This window comes from Lutjanus erythropterus, chromosome 4 (genome assembly GCF_056507025.1).
Source record: "Lutjanus erythropterus isolate fLutEry1 chromosome 4, fLutEry1.hap2, whole genome shotgun sequence".
Classification (NCBI taxonomy): domain Eukaryota; kingdom Metazoa; phylum Chordata; class Actinopteri; order Lutjaniformes; family Lutjanidae; genus Lutjanus; species Lutjanus erythropterus.
In genome coordinates, this window is record NC_139320.1 from 3,372,376 (window position 1) to 3,394,672 (window position 22,297).

Consider the following 22,297-nt stretch of genomic DNA (forward strand, 5'->3'; position numbering starts at 1 on the left):
GTTGTCGTATTAGACCATGACACAGTGTCTTAGGTTAATGAAGACCAGTTTGAAGTCTGGGAATACAGTAGTGTTACTAAGCCTTGATTTTGTGAATTTGGAAGTTATTCCTACATTGGTTCTCCTACACATTTGGAGGGGGAGGGCGAGGGGAGCAGCAACCAGTTGGCTGCACTCCACAACTTCACTGCAAGATGCCACTAAATCCTACACACTGGTCCTTTAAAGGAAAACTACAATTTATCACGGCTTGGACAGCTATGGCATGGTCGTCAGTTTTCAGGACATTGCAGCATTACTAAAAGTGGTCTCACAGGACAAGAAACCTGATCCCGGTCAGACTTTCAGACAGGTTGGAATCAAGCAGACAGTTTATTCATTTCATCTAACCCAGTTTTTATGGAGGTAAAACTTGTGGCACACCTGAAATGTCTGTAGTGATCCTTCACTGCACTGGAACACTGAGCGCACTCGGGCTGCAACTAATGATTATTTTCATTGTCAATTAATCTATCAATCAATTTCTTTTTTGATCACTGAGTTGTATTATTAGTAGCTGTATGTTTTTAATTAGAAAAAATGACTAAAAATGATTCATCAATAAATTAATTCTGTCACAATCTTGTCAGTTAAAAAATATTCATTTTTTTATTATTTCATTATAGATTAATTTGCTGCCCCTTTTCTCCATCAATCAACTAGCTGATTGCTCCATAAAATGTCAGAAAATGGTAAAAAATGTTGATTGGTGTTTTCCAAAGTCCAGGATGACATCCACAAATGTCTTATTTTGGCCACAACTCAAAGATATTCGGTTTACTGTCAGAGAGGAGTAAAGTAACCAGAAAATATAATATGAGAAGCTAAAGTCTAAAGTAATTTTTCTTAAAAAAAAGGCAAAAATGGAAAATCATTGCAGCTCTAGAGTGCATAACAATGGTAGATGTGAGGCTGAAAGTGGGTCTGTTAACTGTGGTGGAATACAGAGAAGACCTACAAATAGATATATTACTAGAAACTACTGTATTTGATGCATTTTTTTTTTTTTATTTATTTGCCCAACATCTCTGCAAAATCCTCAGTCAGAGCAGCTGTTGCCATGTGCACTCACAGGACAAGAACATTAGCCTGAAGGTGCGTTCAAAAGCTCATTTTCACCTTGCATAATTCCAGTAAATTTGACTGTGGGGTTGTTTTTGTTGTCTTTGTAGTTTTTATTCACACATAAAAGCAAATGTAATGGCTGTAAATATGTTAACTGTAGCAAGAGACATGCAAACACATTTTTCACTTAGGATGAAACCTTTTTGACTCACAAGGACATCTCATTTTGCACATACTTGACTGGCTTTGACTCATGACAGTAGTTCCTGAAGCTAACAAACCTAATGCTCCATCACCAGTTTCCACACTCTACCTGTACAGTCTTCAGTGCACGGTCAGCAAACAAAACTCCAGCAGTCACGTCCACCACCCCTTCATCTCCCTGGGCCAGTCTGACATTGGGGATGTGCTGGCTGAAACTGTCCCGGGTCAGGACCACCATGGGAACCTTGTTCCTCTGCAGGGTGGTTTTAAACAGCTGGTAGTTTTGACTGTCCTCTGGTCCCATTACCAGGAGTCCTGTTTGTCTGAGAGGGGAGATCAGAGGAGATGGAGGCAGCACCTTGGTAAGAAATGGTCAAAATACATGGAGGCCTCACCACATCATTGGTAAAAGTGTTGAAGAGAAATTTAAATCCAGGGCGCACAGTCAAACAGAGGTCATAACTATGACTACACATGTATAACTACAGTATGTATGGTAGGTCAAAGTTAAACTAGGAAGTCAGTCTGCAAAATCTAGTAGACCTTAACAATATGAGTAATAAGTTAAATATTTAATTTTGTTTTCTCTTCCAAACCGCTGAGTTCATGGTGTGGTTCCCACAACCTCTTCCTCAATGTGGAGACCAATTGATTTCAGGAGGGCTGGCAAACTGGATCATGAACCACTATCCATCAACGGTACTGCTGCTGCTGTAAAGAAGGTCAGCAGTGTTAAGTATTTGGGGGTTCACATTGATGAGGACCTCACTTCAACCACTAACACCTCAGCAGCGACTCTCACTCCCTCCACAGACTCAGGAAAACAGGCCTCCCCACCACACACCTCACCACCTTCTACAGGGGTACTGTTGAAAGCATCCTGACCTATGGCTTCACCACCTGGTTCGGGTGCTGGACAAAAAGGAACTTAACAGACTGGTCAAGACAGCCAGCAAAATCATTGGTGTCCCACTCCCCTGCCTGATGAAGCTATACCAGCAGCGCTGCATTAACGGACTGTCCCCCATCCCCACATACACACCCACACTCACCCTTGACAGCTAGTCACCTGTCAAGTTAAGAGACTGAATGCACTTTTTGAGAGAATGGACTGTTTTTATCTGATTTTATTCCTATTTATTGTCTATTATGATGCTATATTTTATTATGTTACTATTTTATCATTGCACTGCAGTCACTGATCGAGAAATGAAATTTCTTCTCTTGTGTATGTAAATGCACAGTGAACATGACAATAAAAATCCTTGATCCTTGATCCAAATAGGCTTGGCAAAATTTGTGTCAGCTAGACCACCCAGGTTCCTGTCCCGATTTCCTCCAAACTGAGTGCATATGTTGATAACTCAGAGAAAAGAGTAAGACTCTGGTTGTAAAAATCCAGGAATTACCTACAAAAGACCATGTATCCAGAGCTTCAGAACAAAAACAAGCTCTGGGCCTTTAGTCACAGGGTTCCTGCACCTTTTCTGAAGTCAAATTCAAGCACTTTTCAAGCATTTTCAAGGTTTTCCAGCACTTACAGCTGTGGTTAATGACATTTAAATCAGCTGATATTGTGCTGTAAACAACCAGAATTATGTTTCATGACAAAATTGTACAGAGAGGAGACAAATTAAAGGAAAATACAACAGTTTCAAAATGTGTCCCCTGTCTGTAAGTAGACTTGGTGTCCTATTTGAGCTGCAAGAATTAATCAATTAATCAGTTATTAATCTATTAAATTAATCTCCAACTGTTTTGATAATTCATTATTAATTCATTGTTTTTTGTTTTTTTTTTAGAAAGAAAAAGTCAAAATTCTCTGATTTCAGTTTCTTAAATGTGAATATTTTCGGGTTTCTTCACTCCTCTCTGACAGTAAGCTGAATATCTTTGAGTTATGGACAAAACAAAACATTTAAGGACGTCACCTTGGGACTTTGGGAAAAAATTATCAACATTTTCCACCATTTTATGGACCAAACTCCTAATCAATTTATTGAGAAAATAACTGACATATTAATCAGTAATTAAAATAACAGTTACAGGACAAAAATTAATTGATTAATAGTTTTGAGTCATTCTTAAGAAAAAAGTCAAAAATTTCTGTTTTCAGCTTCTTAAATGTGAATATTTTCTGGTTTCTTCACTCCTCTCTGACAGTAAACTGAATATCATTTTCTGACATTTTATGGACCAAAGAACTTATTGTTTAACTGAGAAAATAACTGTCACATTGATCAACAATGAAAATAATTATTTGTTGCTCTACATCCTATATAACCTGTCTGAGCCAGTACAAAACAATCACACAAACAATTACTTGACAAATAATTTAAGTTTAAATAAAATTCAGTCATTTTAACAGTGACCTCCCTGGGGTGAATCACCAATGTAATCAATGTCACTTTGCATGTTGTGTCAATTTGCATATTGTGTGTCGATATGCGTCAACTGCTGCCCCAGGTCAGAGCATGGATTTACCTGGACAACAAGCTGCAGAGAGCGAGACTCGCCGAGATCATCTATAGTGTGGGAATATTTTAGACAGAAATGCAACAGTTTGACTGTCTTTAGCTCCACAAACTGGACATGTCTTATCACAGCAGGACAAACTATTGGTATATGGTCCTGTTACTTTCTGTCAGCACCCAAACACCATATATGAGGATTATCAACACGTGGAACATGTTTCTATTAGTAGAAGTCACTTAAGATAGACTCTTTAGATGTTTCTTCATCACCCCTGTGTTAAAAGTGATGTCTGCACTGCAGCTGTGAACACCATGAGTCATCGAATGGTATCACTCTGCCGTTTGTACTTTCTGTTCACTTTATCAGCCACATATAAATCAGAAATGGCTAAAACTAATGTTACAGACTGTCTGTGATTCATTTCAATGATTTTCTTTGCTCAGTACTGATGCAAAAATACACTGCAGGTCATCATCTTACCTGCATATGACTCCAGTGATGAAATAACTTCATGTCATAACCAGTTTAAGTTTGAAGTCTAATGTGCTTTATGTGTCTATTTTTCAGGATTATGATGGAATAAAATATTCAAATATTAATGAGGTTTTTGATATTTCTTTTAGGTAAATTAATTGTTATATGATTGAATGATAAAAAGTTGTTAGATGTTAGATTAATTGATAAATTAATTGATAGATTAGTTGAAAAAAAAAAGATATATAAATCATTTACAAAATAATCTTTAGGCGCAGCCCCAAAACAAGCCCAACCAAACAGTGGCTCTATACAGGGTAACCATAGCTTCTTTGTAAAACTTTCCTTGAGTCGAAAAAAGCCATTTAAAAATCTGTGATGTCATCACAATGTAAAGTCTGTAGGCTGAGTGGGAACGCCTTTCCCCCCACTTTGCCTGCGTCCCAGAAGCAACACTGTGCATATTCAGTGGGCCGTATAACCAGGAAGTAAACCCAGAAACTTTTTCAGCTTTTGCGTCAGGCAAGAAACTCTCACTGGACTGGATGTGCCATCTTTACATTCATTATCCAGTTCATTATAATATATCTACACTCGCAGAGCAGAAATCACAGACTGTGCTGTCAGGCTCATGTTGCACAATCACTCCACTCTCTTTCAGTTGTTCATGATGTTATTCTGTCTTGTCGATGTTAAGCATGTTTATTATAGTCACTTCAATCATTAGCCCATTAAGAAATTAGCCTCATCAAGCCTCATAACCAGCTACCCCAGCTAGTATGACCTGTATTACTGTGAATACACAGTTAACATGGTTACTGCAACAGCTGTTCAGTAGTCACTCAGTCACACAGAGATTATGCTGATCCACAGTACTTAATGCTTTAAGTGAATGTCACATACATGAGGTATAGATTACATATATACAGAGCTGAAATCAAACTGATGACCAGGGGGGGAGTAACTGATTACAAATACTCAAATTACTGTAATTAAGTACTCTTGTTTTTTGGATATTTGTACTTTTATGAGTAGATATTCAAGTCTGCATTTTTATTCATACTTAAGTATGCATTACGTATGCATTAAAAGATGTAATCTACTTAGTTACTTTTAAAATCGTAGTTGAGGACTGAGTATAACTTTAAGTAATATCCAAACCTTTCATCTACACTTTAGTAGCCAATAGGGATATGTGGGATTGGTCGACTACACAATTAGGCAAACCTGGACGTTTTTAGCAGCAAAGTCAGACAGATGACAGCTTGTAAAACCAGAGCGGTTTGGCAGTGTTTTAATCTAGAAAATGGAAATAATGTTGAATATAGATTGTGTCAGAATAAACTGGTATATGATCACTTGACTGGAGCAACATGTGACCACATTCAGTACACACGTGGACATTAACCTGCAAGCAGAGCAGCTGCTGCTGCTGCTAGCCCTGCTAATGTTAGCCACATTGTGTGTCAGGCTGGCAGCTAACGTCAGCTCTGGGTCCTTTTCCTGTAGACACTGTGATCCTCTTTGCTCTGAAAAGTTGAAGCATTTAGTAGGTTAATGTGTAATATTGTATTTTATTTGTATTGTGCAGTGCAAAGTTGTATAAATTTCAGCAGCATTTAGAGTATGATTTAGCGATTGTACACTGTGATTAATGGCTTCAAATGGCTGTTAATATGCACAGTATTTTTTGGACACTGTTTAACCTTATCAATTAATAAATTCTGCTCAATTGTAACTGCTTTCTAAGTGTTGACTAGTTGATTTATCTAATGGATGGGATGGAAATTACTTGCCAGGAACATCAACATTTAAGGTGATCTGTTAACAAACATAGCAGTGAGAACAAAGACATCCAAATGAAAAACAAAACACTGTGGCAGCAAACATTTGGAGTAAAGATGTTAACGATCAATCATTAACTGTTTAATTGATGTTAAGAATATATTCATGGATATGTAATCAACAGTCATAAGTCATCAGAAACTTAAACTTTGACTTAAAATTATTACTGATTAATCAATTGTTAGAGTTTTCAACTACTGGTTCAGTGAGTCAACGATCAGACAGGTTGTAAACAAATCCACAGGTCATACGTATGTGCAAGACAAAGCAGGTTTAACTTAATCCTCTGCACTTGCTATAACTGTTCGCAGGTTACATTGTACCTGAAGGCTTGTAGTCACTCTGTAACCTTTTTTTAAGGTGTCCAAGGTTGTTGGACTTGTCAAACTGTTGGGGGATTCCACAACAGACTTGTTTCAGAAGTCAATAACTTACAAAAAGTTTTGTTGCTTAGGTATGAGGTGTTGTTGTATGAGACCAGTTGCTATTTCTTACAATAAAATCAGAACTTCTGCTTTCTCATACTGATGTCAGATCAATCCTTGACAGATTTGTTCAGGCAAGTCAGCAGAGTACCATTTCCAAATAACAGCAAGATTATTCAGACATATTTTAACTTCTCACCCCAGAAATCTGTGACCTGCCAGTAAATTGAACTCATGACAAAGGTCAGGTTGGTGCTGATCCAGAGGGAGGTGCATGCATCAGGTGAGGAGGAGTGAGCCAGCAGTAAGTGTAACAACAGGGAGCCTGGAGAGACTGGGAGCAAGCAGTGGAACTCAATGTGTCCAGTCTCTGGAAAGCTGAGCTCCATTAACTCAGATTCTTGATGTTCTACCACACTTATCGACTTCTTCTGCTGGGGGAAGTGGTGTTACCAGCTTACCCCCTGTGCATGAAGAGAAGCACACTTGAGTACATCCTCAGCTGCTGTTTGAAAGCCCATGGCCTCTGCTGGCACCATGACTGAAGGCCCTGGTGGACACTGTCTGCAATGAGACCAGCCATTGCAAGTGCCCCTGCCTGGCAAACAAAACCATCGCTTTCATCAGGGTTGGGGAGAAACCAACCCAAGCAGCCAGGTCCGCCTCTACTGGCCTGCTTGCAACAATGCAAGAATGGGAACTGAAGGTTGACTTGGGGATGCAGTTGAAGTTCCCAGAAAATGTTGCAACAACAACACTGAGGCCAGAGATGATGCTCATCCTCCTAGATGGAGGATTGCCTTGAGGAGACCTCTGAGAGGAAGAGGGAAAAATATGCTGAGCTTGTGAAGCCCTGCCACAGCAATGGGTGGTGAGCAAGGAGCAAGTCCATAGACCTGGAATGTTGAGGGTTTGTAGGCCAGTCCCCGGCCTGGTCACCTGAGCAAGGGTGTCTGATTGCTGAAAGACCCAAAACATCCAGTAATTACTAGAAACAATAATTTTGCATCCATGTCCATCACAGCATGGATTCTGGAGTGTGCAGACATTAGTCTGACAAGCACAACACACCAGAAGTAAAAATGTTCACAGATTACTTCACTTCTATTTCAAAAACACACAACTGTCCTCATGATTGACTACCCCGTTGCTGCAATACAACAAAGAAGAAAATGAGACATGATTTATTTTTCATGCTAAGCAAGTGGGTCAATCAATGACGATTGAGTCTGCTTTGACTGTTGTCATACAGACAAAAAGAGTCCATCTAACGTCTGAACGTTACCTTTACTTGGATCCAAAACCTGTGTCTCTCTTTAAAACTCCCTTCAGTCAAGGCTAATGGCTATAAACAGCCTTTCACTTACCCAGATATAACCCTGAAGGAAAAAGAAAAAGGAGGAATAGAACTGTTCAGCCCTTTGAAGACGCCTGTGAAGAGATTGATGTAATGATGTAACTGCTTCGGCAAGAGTTTCCACATGGCTGGTAGTGGCGGGGTCTAATGATGGCGATGTTTGTGAGCCAGTCTTTCTATAAAATAGGTCTAAGGATATTTATTTCAAAGATTAGGTCTTTTTTGTTTTGTTATTTTTACAATTTTGCGGTGTTGCCCATTCCTCTACTTTGTAATCACAACTTCTAACACTGTACTTAAAATAACTGCAAGGATCTGGGAACACAGTGACATCGCTACACAACAAGACTAACAGGGCGAGAGACACAAGCGGTCAGACTATCAGACAGGACACAAATAAGTTTATCCAGATTATTAAAACCACTTTATTTGTAGATAAAAATGGTACAGTAGGTCAAAGTTTGAAGCAGTTTTCTCTAATAAATTAGTTTGGCTAACCTGACAATAGTACATTACCTTTTTGTTTTCTTTTATTAAGAAATAAAAGAACAACAGAAATGGTAACAACCACAAAATACCCCTGAATTAACAAACAGACAAAAACACAAAATAATACCTAATGAGCAAATAAGACCAAGCATATCACATCACCACTTAACAACAGATGATAATTAGAAGGCCAGTAGTCTAGTCTTCTGTGATATGCAAATCTCCAAGTGCAACCACTATTTTTTTTTATTAAACACTTGTATGCTGGATCAATTCTCCAGTCAGCTGGTTTACAACTGGAGTTGGTCCCCAGGCGCTGCACTGTTGCTGCCCACTGTTTCTAACACTAGGATGGGTTACATGCAGAGACTGACTCTGGCTGTATAGTTGTACTTTGTATGGCTGTATATGTCACAATAAAGTTGACCTTTATATATGTCTGGATATATGAAAATAGGCTTGGTTATATCAACTTCATAATTTATATCAACAGTAAGGATAAGTGCTGCATTTTTTCCACAGTGATGTTTGAAGCTGCTGCTCTGTTTTCTGGTGATGTTTAGTTACGGCACGCAATTCACTTTAGTTATGACTTATTCAGTTAATTTTACCATAGACACTGGTGTTGTAATTGATCTATTTCACAATGCTAACTAAAGTGAAAAATAATTTGTGTACCCTCCCTGTAATTCAAATTTGCTTCAAGATATAATGGGTTCTTCTGTGGCACATGCTACATCCTCCCACCAAGTTTCATAAAACATCAGGCCAGTAGTTTTGCTGTAATCCTGCTGACATACAGACACACAAACAAAACAAAACAAAACAAAAACATAACTGGAAATAAAGACCTGAAAATATCCTAACTTGCATATACAAATTAATATCATTATTATGTGGAAAGGTGAATAATTAAATTAATTATCTCTATTTAAGAGAAGTTGTTTGATTATATGGCAGAAATGTAATATAATATTGATAAGTATGTTTTCATTAATGCATAATCACCTGAAAATAAGAATGGTTGTGTTTTTGTTACCTTAGAGCCCCCCTACATGTATCTTAGAAAAGCTGAGCTGTCAGGAATTAACATTAATTTTAATTGTTTTCTAACTTGTAACCTTTACTTTTGGTAAATGTCTCTTTCCTAGTATAACAGCTTGCTAGTTTAATATTTAGTCTTTTAACAGTCTAATAGAGCAGGCTTATACACTCTTATGTTCTGAATGGAAGAATAAGAATAAGAATAAGAATAAGAATAAGAATAATAAGAGTAACAAGTATTTTTGAGTGAGGACAGAAAAGTATCTTAAGTTTGAGTTAAGTTTTTCTATAGTAAAAGTATTATATGTATAGTTTTGTATACTGACTGTTAATATATTAATATGTTAATATGTGCAAACCTTGTGATCTCTTTTGTGATCTTTTTTGGTTGCGTTTTTCAAAACTTTCCTACACCAAGGGTGTAGAATCTGGTTCTAGGGCTGGGCAATATGTCAATATTATATTGTATCCTGATATAAGACTAGATATCATGATAGATTTTGGATAACATTATATTGTTCGTTTTTATGGTTTTGAGGGGTGCATTTTCTGAACTTACCAGACTGTTCTATTATTTGTCTTTACCCACTTGATAATTTATCAGATAATTTCATTGTTAATATTTTGTGAAAGCGCCAATAGTCATCTTTACAGTATTATCACCTTACTGATAATGAGGTATTTGGTCAAAAATGTGGTGATTTTTGATTTTGTCCATATGGCCCAACAAAATTATTTTATCACCTCAGTTGCTTCCACTTTTTGGAATACGCATCATGTTGTCAGTCATGATCCAAATGTTCAATAATTATTGATATCAAATGATATGCAAATTCACTATTGTGATAGGCTTTTCAGCTATATCGTCCAGGTCTCTTCCCTTTGATTAAATATAGATATAACACACACACACACACACACACACACACACACACACACCCACACACACACACACACACACACACATCCTACACGATGGTCTTTTAAATTCATCGCTGAACTTGATGAGCACTGGTATGAATGATGGGCCAAACTTGAAACCAAGACCCCAGTTGTAATAAACGGGAATGAACCTTTAAAATGACTTGAACAGTGACATTAGACTGGACACGATTTGACCGGGGGACAGTAATACAGCAGCTTACAGCAGCAGCAGTGTGAAGTTATTGAGTCCCAGAGTGAGAGGTGGTGAAACACAGCCTCTAATTCAGTAATCTGCCTGATATATGGCTGCCTCGCCCTCTGCCAGCAGTGTTTTCTAAAGGCTGCTCTGACATCTGTCAGCAGCCATAAGGCACACACAACCCCAGCTAAAGGCTTCAGCCATTCATCAGAAAATTTTATGACTATGTCTCCCCGTGTGCTTGTGTGTTTACGAGCGTGTGACGGAGGAAGGAAAAGCCACGCAAGTGTGTGTAGGATCATAAATATGATACCTCATCTTGTCCAACCTGTCAGACTGGGTGATAGGTGGCACTAGTTCGGCTGGTGGATGTGCACGCATGTTGTCACGTATGTGGAGAAAATAAAAAGGTGGGTGCTAGATTTTAGCTTTGCTCCGGCCCTTTTTTTCGATGGCTCCATCTGTCCTGGAGGCAGCGGCGGAAGCGGGAGGCATTGCTCACACCAGTCTCGCCTGAACATTTCTCATCGTGATGCAGACGTTTTTCGCCAGCCCAAGGGCACAGGTGGCCTTCAGATGTGGACCCATCAGTCATGAGCTGCGGACGGGTGCACAGGGGACGGGGAGGAACACTGTTTCTAGGGAACATAACGTGGGTGTGGCTTGGTATCATGAACTATTACCCTGAGACATGAATAATGAAGCGGCGTGTTATTCAGCTCTGTGGTACAGAGAACAAACAGGGCTGCTCAGAGGTAATACAACCAGGAAAGTTAAAGTGCTGGAAGGTTGCTCACAGTTTGAAGCCACTGTCATATTTATAAACACACAAATTCCTCGCCGCTCTGCGAATGAAAAGCAGAGCTTTAGTGAGATGAAAAAAGCCCGTTCCACATTCCAAGGCATGGGAGGTGTCAACGGGTGATTCAGTGACGCCGCAGGTAATGAGAAAGTCATGCATTTATGGCTCCCGTAGATTGAGTTGCTGCTCTTGTGCGTACATAGCACCTTGAATGTGACAAATCTCTGTGTTCTGGCGAAGCTTTTGTTATGTTCCGTTTAATGGCTTTTCTCTCTCTGTGTTTCTGCTGACTGCTTACCTGTACAGCTTGACACCCGCCTCCCTCTCCAGCTGAGCCCACAGCTGGTAGCACTCCTCCATCATGTGGGTGTAGAAGTCCTGCTCGTAGGCCTTGCGGATGATGCGGGTCTGGCCATGGGAGCTCCCTCGGGTGTGGGGCAGGACGAACTAGAAGAGATGAATATAGTATTTCTCAGTTCAAATTAAATAACTTGAATTTTGGGAATAACATACACCAAATGGCCAAAAGTATGTGGACATCCAAACATTTTTATATTTTTACAAGTACACAAATTAAATTGGATGTTCATAATAAAACACTGACTATTACATAACTTTTATATTTTCTCCAAAAGTGCTCCCGATTACAGTGAGGCTTTATATCAAGATGATGTACTAGAGGGAACACGATCTTGTGAAATTTTTCGGGATCTTGTGGGACAAGGTTTCATGTGATCTAGTGCGGAAGCAGATAAACTAAATACTGGCATGAATGCTGCAGTAAAGCTTTGCAGTGAGAAAAAACAGAAGCAGAAGTTAAACAAGTCTGGATGAGAAAATGTTTGAGGAGATGCATCAACACACGTTGTTTATTCTTCAGCCAGAAGTCTATGTCTATGAACTGCAGTCTGCCGTGGGCTAACTTTCGTCTGAAGAGCCAGAAAGTTTACCGCTGTTTGGCAACACCATCAGCTGCTCTGTCTCATTGTAGACTGCCTGTCTTCTCTTTATCCTGTTCTTGGAATCTATTGCTAACTCTGACTTCATGCAAGCATGTATCTGAGTGATGCTAAGTGTGCAGCACTGTGTTATGGGTGTGACATTATGGTCAGTGTGTCTGCTGCATGACATGACCATCATGCAGAGCATGTGTGTGAATATGACTGGCACAAAATCAGATCAGATCACAGGTTAGAGCCAGTCATGCAAAAAACCAGCCAGTTCCGGTCTTGGCAGATCAATCGGTGCATCCCTAATTATTAACATAAAAGTTATAAAATTGGGTTTTGATGTAGTTCCCTTTTTATAATTGATTGGTTGGAATTGGTTGAAGAGATAAATCAAATGAATTGAGCAGTCTCACAGAGGTGGTATGGCAGTGGATACTTTTATATCTCTTGCCAGACAGTAGCAGGATGAACAGGCTGTGACTGAAGTGGGTGTTGTCTTTTAGTATCCTTTGGTCTCTGCAGGCACCTCACCACTCCAATATTACTGATACTCAGTAGATGGAGACCAATGATGTCCTCTGCGGTTTTATTCACCCTTGACCATGCACATCCCATGATGCCAGTTCAGGATGCTTTCTATTGCTCCTCTGTGGAAGTTGACAAGAACTCTCACAGAATTTTACCTTCTTAAGTTTCTGTATGAAATGCAGCTGTTGCTGAGCTTGACCAGGCTGGAAATGTTATGATGTCCATGGCGATGTTGATGCACAAGGGCAGGGCAGGCACTTTAAAAACTAACCAGATCAAACTCTTGCTGAAGCTGGTTGGGGGAATAGCGAAAACATCTTTATCATAGAGAAAAGCCTTCAGTGTTGTGCATAATTTTGCACACTTCAAACTTCAGAAACAGGAGTTGAGGATGATATATTGAGTGCTCTCACGCTTTCACTCCTCGAACCAGGAGATCTGTCTCCTCACTTTGAAAATCTTTTCTCTTTGTTTCCTCCTGGTAATTCTGCCGTCATGCTGCCATTACTTGCGCTCCTGGCACACCTGCTTCCTAAAAGTGATCAGAAGGGGCACCCCTATAGCTCAGTCGGTAGGGCGTGCGCACCATGTACTGAGGCTGTTGGTCCTCTGCAGCGGCCGCTGGTTCGAATCCCGCCTGCGGCCCTTTTGCTGCATGTCATCCCCTGTCTCTTCACCCCCCTTTCCTGTCATACCTTCAGCTGTCACTATCATTAAAGGCAAGAAATGCCCAAAAAAAAATAACTTAAAAAAAAAAAAAAGTGATCAGAAACGATTTTCTGATTGGCTTATTGCATGTTCAGCCTAAACTCAACAGTGAATTAATGAGGGCACTTGGGCACATCTGATAAGTATATCCTGCTGTGCACTGGTGGTGCAAGGGGTAGGACAGAGCAGGAAATATTACAAGATGGCGATGACCTACACAAGTAACACAACCAACATGATGCGGCATGTCACCTGGCAACATAGTGAGAAGCTCAAGTCAACACCGCCTGAGCAAAGAAACTGTTAAAAGGACAATACAACACACTGACAGCAGATTTTCAAACTAGGAACAGGAAGCCTTAGTTTGTTTATTTGAAGAAATTTCATTTATTTGTATTATTCATTTGGTTATATTGATGTGGGATTTCTTTTAAAAATCAAATTTTTATTTATTTTTTGTTATTTAAGATAAAACAGTTTCAATTGCACTTTTAAGAAGACGACATATGGGTTGTTTTGCAGTTTACCTCAGAGATAAAAATAGAAATTAAAAGGGATTTTCTTTAATTTGTTAAAGATAAGAGAAAATATATGTTGTAGTTTTTATACGTTTAAATAGTTTGTGTTTTGCCGCTACACCCTACCTCAGACATGTTGTGTTTTTTGTCTGAGAAATAATTCCAGGAATATTTTTCAGTCATAATTTGTCTGCAAGCTCATTCTGTTAAAAACAAATCATGAAAAAATCATATTGTGAAGCCAGTGTCGGAAATCGTATCGAATATCGAGTTGAATGTTTCGTTACATCCCTATTAGTGACGTTTCAGAGGCCACGCAGTGCAGAACTATGTTTGAAATAAGTACTATGAGGAATTAGGGAACAAATTATTTACACAGTTGATTATTTTCTCAATCAGCTGATTAATAGTTGTTTGTTTTAAAATTTCAGAAAATTATGAAAAATGTCAATCAGTGTTTCCCAAATGTCCACTGGAAGCATTCCAGAAACAGAGCGTTTACAGTGACCTTTCTAATATTCATACTATATACAAGTATACAGCTTGTTGGTGATCTACTTTGAAACAGATACTTTGTGGCTGTATTTTACTCATTTTAATGACTGTACTACAGCATGCATCTGATCTTTACTTTGTATCTATATATATGGAATAGAGTTCATTAGCAGAAGAAATTGTTTTCTCCAGCTTCACAGACTTCAGAGGTGAAGTGACAGAAACAAATTAGTTTTGCTGTAAAGACAAAGTAAATAAATTAAATGCATCTGTAAGAATTCATTTTCAATAAAGTTGGCATTTATATACATAAGAGAATTTCACACCTCAGAGATGCAAGCTGCTCGGGCAAAAATAGACCCGATGTGCAAAGAGGAAAAAAAAAGCCACAAGTGATATTCAGTGCTCATGCATCCTATGGACGTGTGCACGCTGGTGGAATGGCATCAGATCATCTCTGGCAGCCAGAAAGCGATGCAGCTGCGTCCGATGGACATCAGAGGTTAGTGAGGTCAGATGCTGATGCTGGGCGATGAGGTCTGGCTCACAGTCGGCGTTCCGGTTCATCCCAAGGGTGTTGGATGGGGGTTGAGGTCGGGGCTCTGTGCAGCTGGACAACCTCTCCCACACCAAACTGGGAAAGTGTTTGTGTACTGAGCCAGCTTTGTGCACAGGGGCATTGACATACTGAACCAGGAAAGGACCAAACAAACTATGGAGGAACTAAAATATCATGTTTTCTGTAGCTTAATGGGAATTAACCCAGACCATAGGTACACAAAGGTGTGTGGATGGGGGTGTCTGCAACCTTTTGACTGTGAGATAAGAGAAGAAAAAGGACAAAGAGCAGCAGAAAGGTGGGACCTGAGCCAGATATATGCAGTGCACTAAAGCTCAGCAGCACACACACACTCAGAACAAACAGCCTGAAGGCAGATACACGCTATTTTGCAGCATTCGATCAAATGTAACTCCATTATCTTAATTGAAAAGGCATATAGAGGTCAGCTACACACTACTATTACAACATACACAACAAGGTCAGGAAAATAAGGAAGGGAGCAGCTGATTGGCTCATGCTGCCACTGCTGTGTATTTACCCAACCTATGTGCCACAGTTCAACACATTCTAAAATATATATCAATACTAGATTTAGTGCCTTCTTTATGCCTCTACCAGCCAGTCAAGTTGCAGTTTATGTCCATGTCTGATATATGTAGTGTGTCAAATGTTGAGGTTGCTGCAAAGAAGCTTTAAATTTTAAAAGGTGGATGTTGCACACATGTCGAGAGGAAAAGAAAGGTTCAGAATAAGATCTCATGCTTGTCTAGCCCAGTGGTTCCCAAACTTTTTTCTGGCAAGCCCCCCTTCAAAGTCAAAAAAAAGAAGAAGAAGAAGAAAAAAAAGAAAGTTCACGCCCTCCCCCAATTTTTTCCATTATTAGAGGCTGCAGGACTGTGACAATGAATCAATTATTAATCAAATATTAAATTAATCAACTATTTTGATTAGCGATTAATTGTTGTATTGTGCAAATAACTATATGTTCATGGTCAATTAATTATAATTATATGAATTATTATAAATTATGCATTAATTAACTAATTAATAAACAATGATTTTCTCCATAAGCTGTTGGTCTCAACAATGGTGAAAAATGTTGAACAGTATTTCTTGAAGCTCACACCGGTGTCCTAAAATGTCTTGTTTTGTGCACAAGCCAAAGATCTTCAGTTTACTGTCAGAGAGGAGTAAAGAAACCAGAAAATACTCGTATTTAAGAAGCTTAAATCAAAGAATTTTGACTTTTTTCTTTTAAAAATTTACTTAAACCAATTAATCAATTATTAATAAGTCTTCAAATATTTTTTATAATCAATTAATAATCAGTTATTTGATTAACTGTTACAGCTCTAGACTAATCTACCCACTGTTACAGGTATCAGCATTTTAAGCTGCATCAGAGGCCAATACAATATTGTTACTTCAGAATACAAAACATCATCATGTCATCACTTTATTCCATTAGATGTTTGAGTGTAATTTTGCCATGATAAGCATGTGGACTCTTGACTTGTGGCTAAAAAGTGAGCCTTGACACGTAGCTTTGATCACCAAATTCTAGTTGATCATAGTTTTTGCACCAGCTGTAATGAAATTCTCTCCAGGCGTTCCAGCAGGATGGACAACCCAAAAACATAATGCCTCAGGCTACAGCTGTTGCCAGCGCAGAGCCAGAAAAAGCTGGTAAAATGTTTTGCCAGTGATGTATATTGTTTGCAACATACATCTACATCTCTCTTGTCCCTTTCCACATTAAAGAAAAATTTCCCATCTGCAACCAGTTTTATTATTTCTACTGAAAAAGTGTTGCACAAAGTTATTTGAGTTGGCGTAAGTGGTAGGGCTGCAAAGTAATATTGCGATTTATTTTGGACTGAAATCTGGTTTTCTTTCATCTGGAGAACAAGATCTTTAGCCCAGGGAATCTCTGCAGCGCTACAGTACTTCATTATAAAGCTGATTTCTCACACATTTTTCCTTCTTCCAGAAAGTGCGATTTGGCTCTGCTTGTTTGGACACTGCACTTGGCCTTATCAATAATATTGTGATTAACTGTGCAGCCCAAGTAAGCAGTAATTAATTTACAATGTTTGTAGCAAGGATCTATTTTATGAAGTGTGTCTAGGCCTGCAACTCACGCTTATTTTCACTATTGATTCATTATTGATTAGGGTTAGGGATAGAAAATATTCACATTTAAGAAGCTGAAATCAGAGAATTTTGACTTTTTTCTTCAAAAAATAGTTGGTGATTCACTTAAAAGTCCACCAATAATCGATTAATTGATTAATTGTTGCAGCCCTGAATGTGTCTAAATGAATGGTCCGAGTCTGATCAAAGCAGAGCCGTGAGCAGTGTTAGGTAACACAGTGTCATGTTTGGCCACACAGCAGGAGCAGAGAGCTGCCAGGCATCATATGAATGCCAAATAAAGGCAGCTGCTGCAGCAGCTCAGTGGAGAGCTGCAGCTCTATGACTTTCACAGGTCACACTACTTATTATGTCTCTGACCACTTACTCTGAGGAAGGCTTCAGTAAAGCTGATCCCACACACACACACACACACACACACACACACACACACACACACACACACACACACACACACACACACACACACACACCATCTCTGAACACTCGAGTATCTCTCTTAGCGGTGCTTAATGTTCATAACTAGTCTTATGGGACAAAGTTGAGTGTGAGACACACACCTGCTCCAGCAGCAGAGTCTTCTTCTTCTTCTTGGCCAGCTGATAGGCCGTGCACGAGCCCTGGATACCGGCCCCGATCACTATACAGTCATACTCTCCTGCAGACGACATGCTCGCTATATTTAGCACAAACACTCAACGTGTAAAGGTACAGTCAAGTCACTACTTATTTACTGTGCTCACAAAGACACGCCTACTGAGAGGAGGAACCGACAAACTGTATACCCACTAAAATTTTTTTTGCCCTGAGTTATGTCTGATAGGGGCGAGCAAAATGCGCCACGTACACAGAGGAAGCTTCATGTCTTAAAGTTTACATCAAACATGTCAGAGTCAGAGTAAGAGACATTGTTGGGGTCTCGGTCTGTAACAGGTTCACAGGGAAATTACAGGTATTTATAAGGAGCATGACAGGACAGTAGCGCCTGATAGTCTAACATCAGGGTTAAGACTATACCGCGGTCACCGTGTTAAAAATAGCCACCAGAAAACTTCGAAGTATGGAAAAAGTTCATTGTGTTGTCTTTTCTTTAGAAAATAAAAAATAAGTTTATTGAAGTAAACATACAGCAGTGAAATAAATTTTAATTTAATGTAATTGCATCTAATTAAATTTTAATTTAATTTTAATTGTATTTAATATTAAAAAGTGTTCAAAAGTACACAAGTACTATTTATTCTTATTCGTATTCTTATTATAATCATTTATTAATGTTTTTAAAATCATGAGAATAATACAATAGTGGTTGTTGTTAGCCTATTATTATTATTATTATTATTATTATTATTATTATTATTATTATTATTACTATTATTATTATTACTATTATTATTATTATTATACAAAATAAAATGCTAAGTAAAGTTAGAAAATAAAACACTAGGCTTATGAATATAAAACTATAAAGTATCCAGTTATTAGCCATTGTTGTTAATTTGGTAACACATAAAGAATGATGAAATAAATAAAGGTAAACTTAGCAGCTGTTCGTAAACTCATCAGGACCTCTTGATTAAAAAGGTTATGGTTATATGTACATTGTGTTTTAGGGACAATGTTTCAGGTAACTTACTGTTAATAGGTTTAATGAATTCAATAATTCATCAAAAATCAAAAGAAGCTTATTCCAGGGAGAACAAAAACACACTCTGTTCTGAGAGTGCTCTGAGTAAACTTGCCAAAAAGCCTCAGAATTACAAAAATTCTAACAAAATCTGCTTTATTTGTAGATGAAGGAGTGCAGCTGGAGGATTTTCCACAAAGACGCAAAAACATTTTGCTCAAACTCAGTCAAAACAGCACAAAATTCTAAAATATAAAAGTGCACAGAGCATTGATAAATGTCATTAACTACGTCAAACCTTGTGTTCTTTTCAGTATGCGTGAGAAGATAAAAAAAATAAATAAATACAAAAAAAATACTAACCAATTAAATATTTAGTTGTTTCACTGAGATGTACATATTTGCCGGGCGACTGCAATGATTGGTAGCAGTTGTGGAAAGCGATGATGATTGGTCAACTTTGCAGAAAAGTTGCAAAGTTTGGACAAAATTGCAAGGTTGTGCAGATTTTGCAGAGATTGGTTGAATTTTCATTATTTCTTGCTTCCTGGAGGGACTGAGTAACTGATCACATTTTTGTGTACTGTTGAAAAGTGTTACTGTAAATTTAGCATTACACAGCACTGAATGGTTAAATGCAGACATTTTAAATAGAAGTGGAGGCTACTAAAGCAAAAAGGCGACAGTTTTTGGGGAGGAGGCAACAGTGAATGAAAGGAAGAATAAGAGTTGAAAACCTTTTTATATAAGCTGTGACGGCTGGTTTGAATTTAATTTTCCAAACCTGAAAAAGAACACAACAAAAAACAAACCAAAACATCATCCAAGCATGGAAAATGACACATTTTTAGGAAATGCAGCTGTATTAATTTATCACTACTGTAGGTCACTGTCAGAGCTGACAAATGGGTCTAGTTGTGTGACAAGCAATAACTGAATGACAGAGTGTAATTTTGCAAGAGAAAACAGATTGATGTGTAGCTCTTAAAAGTTGCAAAAAAAACAAAACAAAACAACCCACACTTTTGTGTTTACAAGCTTCAACAGTAATACATGCATGGTATCAGTCACATTATAAGCAGGCCTGTTGTTCTGGTGCTGAGTGTACAGTCCCTCCAGTTACATCTGGCCATTTCCAGCGCTGCTGATATTCTACTTTGAACAGAGCAAAGTGCACCTGTTACACTTATATAACCACGAGTGGCCAACTCAGTCCAGAGGTCACTCCTCTGCAGCTTCTGTTACACTGACTATATTTTTACAATCTAATATTTTGGCACAGTAAAAATGTACATTCATTAACTTTTTAAAGTGCTCCCTGCCAGCTGGAGGTTTGTAAAGCTCCACACTGCCTGACAATAAATATCTAGATGATAAACTCGCGGGCAAAAAAATAAGTTTTCATGCTGTGACCACTATCAGCCAGGAGTGTTTCCAGACTTTCTTTGGAAAGGGGTGGCTGATGTTGGGGCGCTAACTTATGCAGGGGTGGCATGAAGTGTGCACACAAACATGCACACATTAATGTACCATTTCTCATATTTATTTTAATTACTAACATTTCAGTTTCTTATTCCTGTTTAAAATGTGCATTTCAAGGCTGCTAATCACAGCAGACAACAATAGAGTGACACCATACAAATGTAAATAAATATAAAGCTTAAATACTTTATTCTTTAAGGCCTCAAATGAACCTCCATTATACACTTTACTCCAGACCGTGAGACTCCTAAATTCATCCTCCACACTCTATCATGAAAAATATTTTTGTTTTATAATTTATTACTTCCTTTTTTCAGATTCTAGTGCAGATGTCTACTGTATCCAGACACAGAAAATTCCTGAAGTAAGGCATACCACACTGGAAATGGTAAATTGACTAGACTTACATAGTGCTTTTCCACCTTCACGGACGAAGCACTTTACAATTTTCCTCTCATTCACCCATTGAGACACTCAGTGACTAATGGGGACAACAATTTTGAAATTGCTCCATAACTGAGGGAGAATACTACTGACAGAAGTGAAACTGAGCTGCTACATAATCCCCTCCGGGCAACTGCACACTATCAAAGTGCGTCCACTAAAAGTGTTTGTTTGTTCACTGACACACTCAGATTGTTGTTCTGAATGTCTGACAACATTATGCAAAGGATACACACAGAGATAGAGCCTTATTTAAAGAGTAAGATTTACTTTAACTAGAAACAGGAGATTTATCGCTCAGTTCAAAGTGACCGGACTCCATTTACAGACAGTCATTTTATCTCTGGTCTAACGCTGCCTAGGTTTGTGTTATTATGTAACTGTTGTTGTTTTAGAGGGTTAAAAACTGATCAACAGCAGTAGAACAGAGAGGTAAAATTACAGTTTTTGTCAGTGGAGTCTGGTCACATTGAACAGAGCGATACGACATCCATTTCTGCTTAAACAAAAAGGATCTTACTCCTCAACAAAAAGCACTGTCTCTGTAGGGTTCTTTTCCATAACACTTGGAGGAACAATCTGAGCCTGTTGGTGACAGTAAACAAGCACTTTTTGTGGATGGAGCCTGACGGTGTGCAGTTGTCCTTGAGGATTATGTTGCAGCTCAGTTTTTCTTCTGACAGCTGCAGCGTTCTCCCTCAATTCTGGAGCAATTTCAAAAATTGTTGTCCCACTTAGACAGAAAAATATTGGAAGTAACACTGTGGATGACCTGTATGTGAAGGAGACTTTTGCTTCCTTCCAAGAGTTGTGGGAAAAATCTAAAAAAATCTAAACACTAATATTTTTTTTTAGATTTTGTCACATGCAGGACTACAGTAGTACACATCCAGATGAACTTGGTGACTGTTTAAATAGGCAGGCAGATTCAGAGAAGCTGATAAAATATATTTACAATGTTTTTTGGTAAATGAACCTGGACAGGGTGATGAATTAACCCCCACACACACATTTATATGACCAACAATATCAATTTTGAAATGATTTTATAGCTTTATGCAATACTGACCTGCTCACTGTACATTATCCTACGTGTCACATTGATATGTACCAAAAAAAACCCAGTAATTTGACACAATTTTGAAAATGACTGTAGCGATTTTAAAATGATTTTATTGTTTCTCCAGAGTCTATGATCAGAACTGTGTCCATAGCAACGGTCTGTTCTTCATCGAAACGGTCTGCTATACAGAAATAACAGTTCTTAGAATGCTGTAATTGACCAATCAGAATCCAGTATTAAACAAAGCCATATAATAAATTAGAAAACAGGCCACCTCTCAACAGCACTTTCTCTTCTGTAGGTTAATAGAGTCACAGAGCTAACTGATAAACTCAACCAAGAGCAAGTTAAGTTGATCTTAAATGATAAACTGAGACAATTTTTAAAGGTTTTTTACAATTTTAAACATGCAGTTAGATGTGGTTTT

At 38.4% G+C, this 22,297-nt stretch overlaps 1 protein-coding gene across 1 annotated transcript in view; it reads right to left on the reverse strand.

Moving 5' to 3' along the window:
• Positions 1 to 17,976, reverse strand: part of pipox (pipecolic acid oxidase) — a 57,007-nt gene extending 39,031 nt beyond the window's left edge. The window contains exons 1-3 of the mRNA XM_084716797.1: positions 17,818 to 17,976; positions 11,641 to 11,789; positions 1,418 to 1,631 (exon numbers count right to left, since the gene is read on the reverse strand). Coding sequence (XP_084572923.1) covers positions 1,418 to 1,631; positions 11,641 to 11,789; positions 17,818 to 17,928 — 474 coding nt within the window. The 5' untranslated portion in view covers positions 17,929 to 17,976. The remainder of the gene's footprint in view (positions 1 to 1,417; positions 1,632 to 11,640; positions 11,790 to 17,817) is intronic.
• Positions 17,977 to 22,297: the final 4,321 nt, after the last annotated feature.